Source organism: Lissotriton vulgaris, chromosome 11 (genome assembly GCF_964263255.1).
Source record: "Lissotriton vulgaris chromosome 11, aLisVul1.2, whole genome shotgun sequence".
Lineage (NCBI taxonomy): Eukaryota > Metazoa > Chordata > Amphibia > Caudata > Salamandridae > Lissotriton > Lissotriton vulgaris.
The window spans coordinates 1049423865-1049436996 of NC_141699.1; the positions used below are offsets into that span (position 1 = coordinate 1049423865).

The 13132-nt window shown below is 43.1% G+C and overlaps 1 protein-coding gene across 1 annotated transcript in view; it reads left to right on the forward strand.

Moving 5' to 3' along the window:
- Nucleotides 1-4200: 4200 nt before the first annotated feature.
- The window catches only part of GHSR (growth hormone secretagogue receptor), a 62703-nt gene continuing 53771 nt past the window's right edge, over nucleotides 4201-13132 (forward strand). The window contains exon 1 of the mRNA XM_086944939.1: nucleotides 4201-5135. Within this exon, the coding sequence (XP_086801065.1) occupies nucleotides 4301-5135 (835 nt within the window). The 5' untranslated portion in view covers nucleotides 4201-4300. The remainder of the gene's footprint in view (nucleotides 5136-13132) is intronic.

Below are 13132 nucleotides of genomic sequence, written 5' to 3' on the forward strand. Positions count from 1 at the left end.
GTTAACAAATTACTCAAGAGAATCACACCTTTGTATTGTGTGGGAACAGTGGCCACACAGACACATACAATAGTATTCCTAGACAAAGCTGACAATGCATAACCTGTCGCTTGGTACCTTAGACAGTCCCATAGGGATGTATGACGGTACGACGCGTACCGTTACAACGCGTGCTTTTACAACGCGTCCCTTACAACGCGAGTCGTTACCACGACTTGCGTTGGGGGCGCGGATTAAGAATAGTATAATTTACTATTCTAACACCAGTCCCCGTGGACACTAGGGAAGGTGTTGGAATAGCAAATATACTATTCTTAATCCTCTAGCGCCCTCCAGCGCAAGTCGTGGTTACGACTTGCGTTGTAACGGACGCGTTGTAAAAGCACTGTGGAGTAAAATACGCGTCGTAAAGGATGTTCCCCGTCCCATAGAGGTAAATAGATTACCCCAAAAACCACACCTTTGCATTGTGTCACCTTTCCAGGCAGTGGAATGACACAATGCAAAGGAGTGCTTTTCCAAATGGCCCGTTTTGCACATGCCAATTACCTCTATGAAGGATGAGCATTAACACTTAGTAGTTTCAGAAAAATGTGTCATAACAGCATTTACTATCCTCTAGTGTTGCAAGCTGACCCACTTGTAACCAGGATCACCTTCAGCAAGCCTTGTATTTTTGTTTTAATCAATAAGCACTTTACCCACTTGCACTACAAGTCCCATAATCCTTCATGTTATTGTCTAAAAAGCCTGGACAGACCTGTGGTGACCCTGATAACATAACATGGATCTAAATGACAAACCTGCTGGGCATTTCTTTGACCTAGATTTCATCTGCTTCTTCCTTTTCTTTAGGTCTGGCTTGACAGAGGAGAAGTCTGTTATTTTGTTTTGTTAGCAATTCATTAAAATATAGATAGAGGGGGGTTTGGCTCCACTAAAAACTGAGGGGCATATTACCAAGCAGTAGCGATAATTATCGCTATTGCTTGGTTAGAGACAAAAATTTACCGTCGAGCTCCTGCAATTTTTATCGCAGATAAACCTTAGTATTACCAAGGTTTATCGCAAATGCGATAAAAATCGTCCGCAATGCATGAATATCGTTGAAAAGTCAGCGATATTCATGCATTACCGAGCTAATGCTCTTAGCCATGTTATCCACCTCCCATTGGATAACATGGCTAAGAACTGCTCAGGGCAGGTGTTAGCTTTTGTAGATATTCGCGATTAGCGCGAATATCTCCAAAAGTTGGTAATAGGAGATAGCGATGTTAGCGACTGTTTCCAGTCGCTAACATCTTGGCACGCCCACTTTGCATGTCATTAGTGATAAATATCACTGACATGCAAAGCGGGGCCCAAGATGGTCGCTATCTCCTACTAGCTGTCGCTAACTGGTGTTAGCGACAGCTAGGTAATAGGGAGATAATTTTATCTCCGCTTTCTTGGCTTTTAAAGCCCAAAAAGCGGAGATAAACCCCCTTGATAATATGCTCCAGAATATCCTTCTCAACTTATGCTTTTGGTTCTTAAGTGTATCATTGCTTCTATGGAGTACTTTCATTGCAATCAGGCCCGGTTCTAGCGGGTGGGCCAGGCCCACCCAAGCATGACCTTTGGCCCTCCCAGTCGGCAGTAGAGGCAATGAGGACAGCCAAACATTGTGATGCTTTTTCAATTTGTTTACATTAATTATCAGTCTGGGGTAGCGCTGTCACCTTTCTAAAAGGAAATACCAGCTATTTATTGTAGTTTTAAGAGTGTGCACAGGCATGGACATGATACTAAATAGAACTATGAATAACATTTTGAAGTGCATTGCTTTTATACATACTGTTCTAAATATGCATTGTAGAGGGGGAAAAGGCTGACTTAGCATGATTGTCTCTATTTTTACACTGACTAAGACTTTAAAATATTCATGTCAGACGAAAACGGCAAAGTGTCAACCATACCTCATGTCAGAGGCAAGCTGCAGTTAGTATATATGGGGGAGTGGGACAGGGTGTTACCTGCTAATGTTGCAGCAGGTGCAGTGGCACCGGAGCCCAGAGCTGTGAGCTTCCTTTTGCACCTCAATGATCTAACATAACATCTGTATTTGTAAAACTCACGTTCACCCAAGGGTATCTTGACACTAAATAACAGATGTTTGCTGTACCCAGCTCAATGATGCTCATTTTATTGACTTCAGAAGGATGAAAGGCCGAGTGGACCCACCAGGATTTGAACCTGTGACCATGAGGTCAAACACAGGCCCCTACAATGGACGCGTTGTTTCTGTGTGTGGATTCTGAAGGTGTTTATGTATTTTAGTCTGTGTATGATGCACACAGTAATATACTGTAGGATGTGGCATACATTATAATATTCCCATTATGACAGTGCATGCCTCATTGCATAAAAGCACCCACAAGGGAATCATAAATGTCCGACCATTATCTAAGAATATATGAGGTGGAATTATCCTCCTCAGATAAACACATCATTTTTCAAGTAAAACTATGAAAAACGATTAATGATCTTCTTTCATATGATGTCACCACCCCAATACAAGTGGTATCTAAAACAGACATTTTTCAATGTAGTGTTATTGTATTAGTCATGTTTTCTTATGGCTTTTATTATAACTTCAGCGATGTCAATTATTGTGATGTCAGAAGGGTTAAGGTCATCTGACATCACTTCATAGGATTATTGGGGGGTCGAAGGTCATATGATGTCACTTCTAGTGATGTCATGAAGGTCAAGGATGTGTGATTTCATTTCCGGTCAAGGATGTGTGATGTCATTTCCGCTACCCCTGGCATTTTTGTGAATCGACGCCCATGTGTAACTCTAGGGCTTGTAGTCTACCTTCAGAATTGTGATGAATTTGGTCCGCATTGGCCCACCCAAACGCACCCTTGGCCCACCCAGATAAAAATTCCTGGAACCGGGCCTGATTGCAATGTGGGGGGGGGGGGGGGGGGGGGTGGGGGGGCTATTGCACATTGATTCGTCACATGTTAAATTCCCATACCTGCATTGTATAGACATAGCAACAATTTTTTTTTGGGGGGGGGGGGTGGTTTACACATCAGATACTTTTTAAATTTATTAGTTAAGACTCAAGAGGCAGACTAAAGCTATTTTTTTTTTTAATCTGAGATTTTTCAGTTTTCTTTCAAATCGGTCTCATGAATGGTCAGCGATTCTATGTTTGATCTTATTAAGAGGTTCGATTTAAGTTTCTACGTTAGGTAGAACAGCCTACAAAGCTCTGTTTTTCATTTTTTTTTATTTCCTCTTGTCAGAAAGCATGTGTATATGCGCCTCGCTGAGTGACAGCGTCTTCAGGGAGATGAACGGTGTGGAGGCAGTCCCACGCACCTGGCAGACGGGGGGAGATAGGGGGGTGGGAACAGGCCATGCCACACCGCCGCTCCCCTGTGAGCACCGCGCAGCCAGAGGAAGCAGACAGCGCGCGGACTCCAGAACCTCTCGGAGCAGGAGAGGCGCTCTCTCCTCACTCAGAAGAGCTCCTGCGCTCTGGAGGGAGGGAGGGAGAGAGGGAGGCGAGGACAGAAGGCTGCCGGCGCTCTCTCGGGCTGCTGCGTTTTTGGGATGGATTTAAACGGGGTTTGTGACCCAGAAGTGCAGCAAAACCAGGGACCCGCAGGCAGAATTACCGAAACTACTTACCTGGGAAAATTGGACCAAGGTATTCCGTTCATATCAATTGATTCTCTTTATTCAATAAAATATTTGAAGTTTGGAAGCACCAATTAAGTACTGAAGTGCCATTGTAGTAGTTATGTATTTGCACATGCATGAAATATGTAAGGATTTTTACTGCTTCGAAAGAATTTGCCTTTTGTTCCTATAATGTGTATTGTATTGTATTGAATTGTATTAGAAACTTATATAGCGCAAAACTGTCACCCTACGGGTATCCTGGCGCTTGGATCAGAGAGAAGCTCAAAGAAAAGGAAAAAATCAGAATCAGCTGTTTAGAAGATATGTTTAAAACCCATTGCTTGGGAAGAGCCAGGTTTTCACGCTCCTCCTAAAGCCAATCAACGAGCTGGCTTGTCTAAGCTTTAGGGGCAGTTAATTCCATATACGGGAGGCCGTGTGAGTGTGAGTGGTCTATTGATGTTTGCTCTTTTTTATTTATTGCTTATTTCAGAAATTGGTGTTTACCGCTTGTCTTCGCTCCAATCCCCTGACTTGAAGCCTCTGTAGCACTTTTATCTGGCTGCGTTTCTTCAGGGTGGATCAGATATGCCTATACATCGAACAAATTTGAGCGGACATGGAAGCTGATGATCTACGCCTACAAGGAGCCAATGGCTTGGCCAACGTTATGTCCAACCAGACCGCGAGCCCCAGTTACCTCCTCAACTTCACTGCGGATTACATGGACTATGATAATTATTCGTGGCCCGACTATCCAGCTCACATCTTCCCAGCCCCAGTCCTTACTGGAATCACCGTCACTTGCACCCTCCTCTTTGTCATCGGGATCATTGGCAATTTCATGACCATGCTCGTTGTGTCGAAGTACAAAGACATGAGGACGACCACCAACCTCTACCTGTCCAGCATGGCCTTTTCGGACCTCCTGATATTTTTCTGCATGCCTCTTGACCTTTTTAGGCTCTGGCAGTACAGACCCTGGAATTTTGGGAACCTGCTCTGCAAACTCTTCCAGTTCATAAGCGAAAGTTGCACCTACTCGACCATCCTCAATATCACCGCCTTGAGCGTGGAAAGATATTTCGCAATATGTTTCCCACTCAAAGCCAAAGTTGTGGTCACCAAAGGCAGAGTGAAATTGATTATCCTGGTCCTCTGGGCTGTGTCCTTTGTTAGCGCGGGACCAATTTTCGTCTTGGTCGGGGTAGAACACGAGAATGGAACAAACCCACTGGACACCAATGAATGCAAAGCCACCGAGTACGCTATAAAGTCTGGACTTCTCACCATCATGGTCTGGACGTCAAGCATCTTCTTTTTCTTGCCGGTCTTTTGCCTCACTGTCCTCTACAGTCTGATTGGACGAAGACTGTGGAGACGAAAGAGAGAGCCAATCGGACCAAATACATCAATCCGGGATAAGAACAACAAACAGACTGTGAAAATGCTTGGTAAGTTTGGCATTCCTATTCTAAGAACCTATAAGCATATGTGGACTGAATTTGTACTCATGCAAGGGAATACAAAGGTTACCACGCAAATAAATTGCAAATGCTTCATTTCACACCTGCGACAAAGTGCAAGTTTAGAATGTGACGATGTATGAAAAATATATTTAAACTCTCATCTAGAAATTTCATTAGATTTATTTATGACTCAAGATATAATTTAGTTGTGTAAAGCAAATCATTATGTTCAAATTGCAAATAACATGTCAGACATAAGAATCCATGGTCTATATTTGTTTTAGAAATCAGTATAATTTCGGTTGAATTACCAGAGACTCAGAGGCATAACAGAGGCCCCTGATGCCCCTGGGTAGCAGGGGGCGCTCAAGCCTTCAGGGGCCCCCAACCCTTCAGGTGGGCCCCATTCAGTTGAGGGCTAATGAATACCCGTTAGATAAGGTAGACCTAGGGGCCCCTCTTCCTATTCTAATGGGAGGGGGGGGCACCATTTTGCGTTATGCCACTGACTACATCCTATGGTTCTCCTCCATGTAAATTACTGCATACCCAAAAGCAAGGGTGGCACTTATATCTTCTGTAACCAGTGGTTGATTTGTGACAAAAAAAGTGCCGGGGCTCTCATCAGGAGGCAGCTTGCATCAGCCCATTTCTTCTATTAGTGTCGCCTATAACAGAACTAAAATGAAGCTTTACAAGTGGGGTGAGGATGTGGTCTAACAGCCAGAGCTGCGGACTTTGGAGCTGGGGAACCAGGTTCAAGTCTGGCATAGGCCCAACATCTTGTAATTCTGGACAAATCATTTAATCTCCATGTGCCTACTAAAAATGAATGTTTCCTTAACTGGTGCTCATGAAAAGCGCTCCAATACCTTTGGGTCGAGTTTGTGCCATAAGCGCCGGTGTTGACGATTAAGTGTCGGTGCCGAGCACCGGAAACCACCGGCACAAATTAAGCACTAGCTCTAACTGACTTGCAATCATCACAACTGGATCACACCAGAGTTGTGAAGTCACAGCTGCTTTATGGATTATGCGTTCCTTCTCTAGAGCGCCTAGAGTAAGCAGCTGTTTGCAAGTACTACTAATGGGTTAGTAGCTTGAATAGCCCTAGTGTGTTTTTTGCTGTTTCGGGTTAAGGATATGGATTAGGGTTTCCAGGTGGTTTTTAAGTGACTTACCTTTCCAGTTATACAAGCCCACATCCTAAGGAAATGTAAGCCTTCAAACTTGCCAGAGACGCTCTTCTTTACAAACACGTAAAGTGCTAGAAAAAATGTATGGCAGAAAGTGTAGGAATACAGCGTAAAAGGTTTTGAAGTGCTTGTTCATATATAAGAAGGTTAGCATACTTCCGATGTTATTGGGATAATAAATCCTCTTTTACATTTGTTACTGCTTCTAATTGCTCAGTTAGTGGCTAATTTAGATTAATGGGCAAACACCAGGTGCAAAATAATCAGCGAAAATTATATTTGCAGCCAATTTACAGTTTGTCATGAACTGTGGGGAAGAAAGCACACACATTGTATTTGCACTGGCTTTGTGGGTATTGTGTATAGGCTGTTTCTGTTTTGCACTAGCCCCAATAAAGAACGCATCCATCTGTTTGTTTCCTGTCTGTCTGTCTGTCTATCTGTCCATCCAACCTCTGTCTGCTTGCGTCTGGCTGCACACGTGATTTCTGTGGCTGTCTGTGCGCTCCGTGTGAGCCTCAATGTGTTGCGTATAGGTATCTGTCGGGGTGTTTATGTAACAGCATATGGTATGGTAAACTCTGCACGCGAGTGCCTGTAGATCTATGTATATAGGTGTCTGTATATCGGTGTTCTTGTGAACATGTATGACTGTTCTCTGTGGATGGGTGACTGCATGTCTGATGGTCTGTGCGCAAGGGTGCATGTAGGTATGGTAGCAGGGCTGGAGTGTGTAGGGGGGTCCTCGGACAGGGGCGTGGTGAATGTAATTAAGGGCGTGGCTTAATAACACATACATTAAACATCTGTGCTTCGCGTAGTGTGCCGTCCCACTGGTATTTTCCTGTTTTTGTCATTGCATCCAGATAAATAAATAGTACAACAAGAAACATCATACCTACAACAAGTCAGGACTATTGGCTTTTTCAATGGTCATTAGTTGGCTAAAAAAATAAGCAACAACTATGGCTTGGTTGGATAGACTATTGAAAATGCTTCAGTTTGGAAGTGGTGAGGCTGTGAAAGAACTATAACGAGTCTCTTTGAAGTAGCATCAAAGACAGCAAAGGGTGGTACTGATGCAGAGTTAAGATTCTTTATCTACCACGAAGGTGATGGAAAAACTGAGAGTCCGATAGGGACCCGTCTCAACACCTGTGTTTTAGAATTGCTGATGCAGAACACCAGCAGGACCCGGCCCACTTAAAGCCCTGTATGGTCGTGTGAGTGCATAGGTGTCTGTAGGTGTATGGATGTGTGTAAAGCGAGGTCCTTTGCTCTGACTCCAAATTTGAAAGTATACACAGCGTTTGTGCATGAATGTTGTCTGTTTATGCAAGCGCTATACAAAAGTCAACTTTATTGACTCCGTTAATGAACCAGAAATATCTTTATTCGGATGCTGAGAACATCCATAAAAGTAACATAATAATTCATAATAGATAAAATCATACACACAGTATAAAAATGATTAATTAAGTTAAAATTTTGAATAACAGCAATTTGAAAAACATATGTACAATAAAAACAAGCATAGCTATGAAATGTCGGCATGCCAGACCCATAGTCCTTCTGCGTTACGCGATACCTTCAGAGACTTATACAATGCATACCACCCTCAGTCCATTTCTTTAAAAAAATGATTAAAAAGCACAAAAAAACCTGTTAGTCATAATTAATTCTACCCCGAGAGCGTACAGTTATATTATGTTATGATAAAGTGTCTTATATAGCGCGAACAGCTGCCCCAGCGAAAGGGCGTCCCGGCGCTGAAAGAAAGAACCCATGCAGTTTGCAAGTCTCTTCAATGGATAACTGTTGTAAATAGTGATAGGCCTGAGTGTAGTGATGGAAATTTCTAAGCCTTATAAAAGGGGCGAACAGTGGGAGGTACTCCGCAATGGCGGAGGAGTGTCGCCCACTGGTAAATTGGCACAGAGCTGTCCGGCTTAACTCAGAGGCAATTTGTAAAGTATTAGTGTAACACTTCAAAGACTAATACAGTGAAAACACATCACAAAAGGATCCCACATCAGGTTAGAAAAACAGAGTAATATTTAATGAAAGGACAATAAACAAAACCAAATGACAAAACACAAATCAGTAGAACCAGAGATATTAATTTTTAAAGATTTTAGTAAAAATAGTGCCAAAAGGCATAAAGCGCCAATTGTGGATATCCGGTTGCGACGGACCAGGACAAAGTCTCAAGTTCTGGTGACTGCGATGGAGAAGATGGCTGGCTACAGGGACCCAGTTAGGCCGGCTGAACAGAGTACCTTCAATCCTGGGTTGCGGAGTGTTGGGAGGATCCACATCGAAGATGTGTCGACCAGCCAAAGCAATATGGAGAGTCAGAGATGTGGCGAGGCTGTGATGCTAGGTCCTGAGTCACCTTCGAGGATTCCGTCCACGAGGTGTTGCGATGCAAAGGATATCCTAGAGGATGCGTCACACAGTCAGGGGGATGTGCCCATTCCGAAGAACTGTAGACTGTAATGTGGAGTCTGTTGTTGACAAGGCTGTTGTTGACAAGGAATTCAAGGACCTGCCTCGAGAAGGTGTTGATGGGCTGTGATGTGTTGTGGTCTTTGTGGTGGTTCCGATCCATGCAGTAGTGGTGATGCTTTGGTTCTGTCTGGGGATGCGCAGTAGAAGGAGATACATCAGTTCTGCTGGATCCACAGAGGCTGGCAGAGCACTTTAGATCCACTTACGAGGGACCAGGACTAGGGTGGCACCACTTGGCAGGGTAGACACATAGATGGCAGACTTCAAGTGCAGGAGCAAGGGTGTTGTTGTGTCCCTGAGGCTTCAGATCAGGTGGCCAGCCATTAGTCCCTGAAGTCACCATGGGATTCTAGGTTCAAGAGATCAAGTTGCAGTCCTTCTCACCCAGGAAATAGGACAGCAGGCAGCAGGTTAGCAAGGCAGCAGTCCAACAAGGCAGTAGTCAAGCAGGACAGCAGTCAGGCAAAGTGGCAGTCCTTCAGCAGCATATCTGACTTCACCATAAGTTAGGATGTTTCATTATAATTTCAAAGATACCAAACATGAACTGGTTACCTGCTCCCCTTTCGAAACCACAGCTTATTAAATGTATTAAAGTAACTCCAATGTGAGAGGTAGGCCATGCTGAGGACACATAAAACTTAAAACTACATGCTCTACTTTTTAAATACACTACACCCTACCCTTTGGGCTATCCAGGGCCTACTTTAAGGGTGAAATAAGTTTTAAGAAGGATGACTTAATAGTATTAAGAAGGAAGGTTTGCGCCTGGCAAAGGATTATTTTACAAGGTTGAAATGGCAGTTAAAAACTGTACACACACAGGCTGCAATGGCAGGCCTGAGACATATTTAAAAGGCTACTTATGTGGGTGGCACAATCAGTGCTGCAGGCCCACTAGTAGCATTTAATTTACAGGCCCTGGGCACATGTAGGGCTACTTTACTCGGGCCTTGCAAGTACATTAAATATACCAATTGGGGGGGAATAAGTCGATGTTACCAGGTTTTAAGGAGGGAGCACATATCCTTTAACACTGGTTAGCACTGGTAAAATGCGCAGAGTCCTAAGGCCAGCAAAAACGAGATCAGCAAAAGTGGGCGAGCAGGGCTGCTCTGCGTACATAGCAGGGGAGGGGAGGAGTGGTTTGAACTCCCAATCTGCTTAAGAATGTTTGGCCATCCCGTGAGAGCCGGCCAAACATTCATGCGCACTTTCCCTGTTCTCAATGCAGGCAGCATTTAGAACCTGCCCAGGCTCCGATTCCCTGGCTGAGGGCCGATCCACGACGCCCAGACCAATCACAGCGCTGCATTGCAGCATTATAATTGGCTCAGGGGAGCTTCCTGCTTCCCTTTTCTGTCTGAAGAGACAACGGAGGGACGGCAGAGGAGAGACCCGGTAATCAGGTATGTTTTTTATTTTTATTTTAACCTCCTCACCCCCTCTCTCCCCCGAGCCCCCCCGCCTCGGGTCCCTGCCAGCCACCACTGGAATAGACTTTACCAGGAGGCTTCTAAAAAGGTAAATGAGAAGGCAGATTGGAAGACATAAAGTAGATATGAAGTAACAATGCACATAACTGTCAATTCGTGATCGAATGGAGCATGTATTCAGCACCCATGACAGCTCACATCAGCTTTAAGTGATCACAAGACCCATGCATTGTTTTAAATGTGCGTTGCTCGTCAGTATTCAGCGCAATGTTTAATTATAAGGATTTCACAATTTCAAATCTAATATCAGATATCAGAGTCAATTAAACCTCCATTAGGAGTGCCTCATATTTTTACAGCACCCACGCAAACACCAGTTCGCACAAAAGCCTCAATTACAAGATGTGTCAAGTTAACTGAACTTAGAAAATACCACGTATAATGCCCAGGAAATCGCAATTTGTTCAAGACACAAAGTTGAAACAAATAATAGTAAAAAGCTGTAAAAAATAATTACAGTTAACATCCAATGAAAAATACAGCAGAAGTCCATCAAACGAGAGAGCACATGAATCATAAGGTAGATTTTGATTTCTTGGCCTTTTCAAATAATATACAGGCAAAGTTAAGGTTCGAGAAATCCAAGCAAACAGGTCAATTTATGTTCCAGACCTGGGAGAACTCATGTTGGAAAAAATATTAGAGCCAGTGTCAAACAGAAGCAGAATTTCTTTGCAAGGTCATATCACTTTCCACAATACACTAATATGCATTGGCAAAGCCAATCGCTCTTGCAATTTCATAAGTGAAGGTGCTTCGGCATTGATAATCGTGTTTATCTGTGTGATTTTGTGGAAAAGCGTCAATGGATTAGTCAGTAGTGGGTAAGGTGAATGAATAAGTGACTATATGGATGCATGGATCAATACATAGAATTAATTAATCGGTAAGTGAGCACACGGATGCATGCAAACAAATTACAACAATCACAGGCTGAGGCTTTCAATAGCAGTATTAATAATAATGTTATAACAATGGCAAGATGTGATAGCAAGTGCACATGTCATGAGGAACATAGAGCGTGCTGTAGACGTCAATCAGCTATGTGATCAAACGGGGGCATGGGGGCTTCACTGAGGTCTCCAGCCTCACTGCCAGCACGTCACCTGACAGCTCCTACCTCAGCACGAGAAAACTAAAACGTACCGGCACCCGCCTCCCGCATATATTGCGCACTAATGAGGGAGCAGCCTGAATTTTGTAAGGCCACCCTTCATCAATAAGTGACAGCGACCCCCCAGTCCGTGTCCTGAGGAGCACCCGCAGAATCAAATTGAGTTCGAAACGCGTTGACCTTCCCTCCAAGATACAAAATAGACGGGGCTTGATAGGAATTAACTAATACACTTGCAATCATCTAGCCTTTTATGTGTCATTCCTAGTCATAGCACTCTATCACGAACTTCACTATGTATCTTGTGTCGGTGTTGACAAGTAGGCGAATATAACAATCTGTTAGTCCACTTGTTCATTATCATTCAGGACTGGTGCCTCAAAAATGTATCTAATTGAGGCATTGTACAGTTGTCTATGTGACTATCTATGTGACAATTCTTTTGTTAAATTACTTTGTTTGACATGTTTATATCAGTGTATTGAATGTATTTATGTATTTGTGTAAATAGTTTGTGGTGTTTTGATGTCATAAAAAATTCCTCTCAAATTTTTTTTATAAAATAAGAATTGACTCAATACAAATGGTTGTCCAACCTAGTAACTGATTTGACTAGGTGGTGTATTGTTTTGATAATTCAACCTGCCCGGTCATTTGTTTTTGTTCACTCTGCACTGTGTAGCGCTGAGCCTAAGAGTGACTTGTATGTATTAAAAATGAAGGTTGGGGCCTGGCAAGAGGTTCATTTTTCCTGGTTGAAATCGCAGTTTAAAACTGCACATATAGGTTGCAATGGCAGGCTTGAGACAGGTTTAAAAGGTTACTTAGGTGGGTGGTACAATTAGTCCTGCAAACCCATTAGTAGCATTTTATTTACATGCCCTGGATACATGTAGTACCACATTATGTTATGTTATGTTATGTTAAAGTGCATTTTTATAGCGCGCGGCTACTCTAGAAGAGTGTCCCGGCGCTTTCCACAGGCAACTTACAGTGTAAAATCAACATAACAAGTAAAACAGAACCCAAAGAGAAGGAGAAAGAAGGACTTACAAGTACATTAAATCTGGCAATTGGGTGTAAGCCAATTTTACCATGTTAGAGTAGAGAGCATAAGCACTTTACCACTGGTTAGCAGTCATAAAGTGCTCAGAATCCTTAAAGCCCGGAAATACGGGTTCAGAAAATAGGATGTTCAAGACAAAAAAGTTTGGGGATGACCCTGCAGAAAGGGCCATATTCAACATGTCTTTTACACCAGATTTGAAAATGAGAACTTCCATCTTGTAAACTAAAACAAAATCATAATTATATACCAAGATCAGAGGTGTTATGTTCATCATGAGAAACCAGTCAGTTGTATAAACAGAAGAATGTTGAAGGGTGTGATATTCCTTCTAGATGACTAGCTATCATCAATTTCATGGTTGACAAAGGGAAACAGAAAACTGGATGAAGAAAATGTATGGCTGGTTTTGGCAGCAAACCCCTGAATCTACAGCCAAACTCTGTAAGACGTTCAAAATGACCAGGGGCGTACTGAAATTAGAAGATGGGTAGATGAGATGTGAGAACAACACTAATGTGCTAGTGTTGGGCACTGCAGCCTTGAGAAGAAGGTGAGATAGGAAAAGCGTCACATATGGGACTTCAAAGAACTTGAGG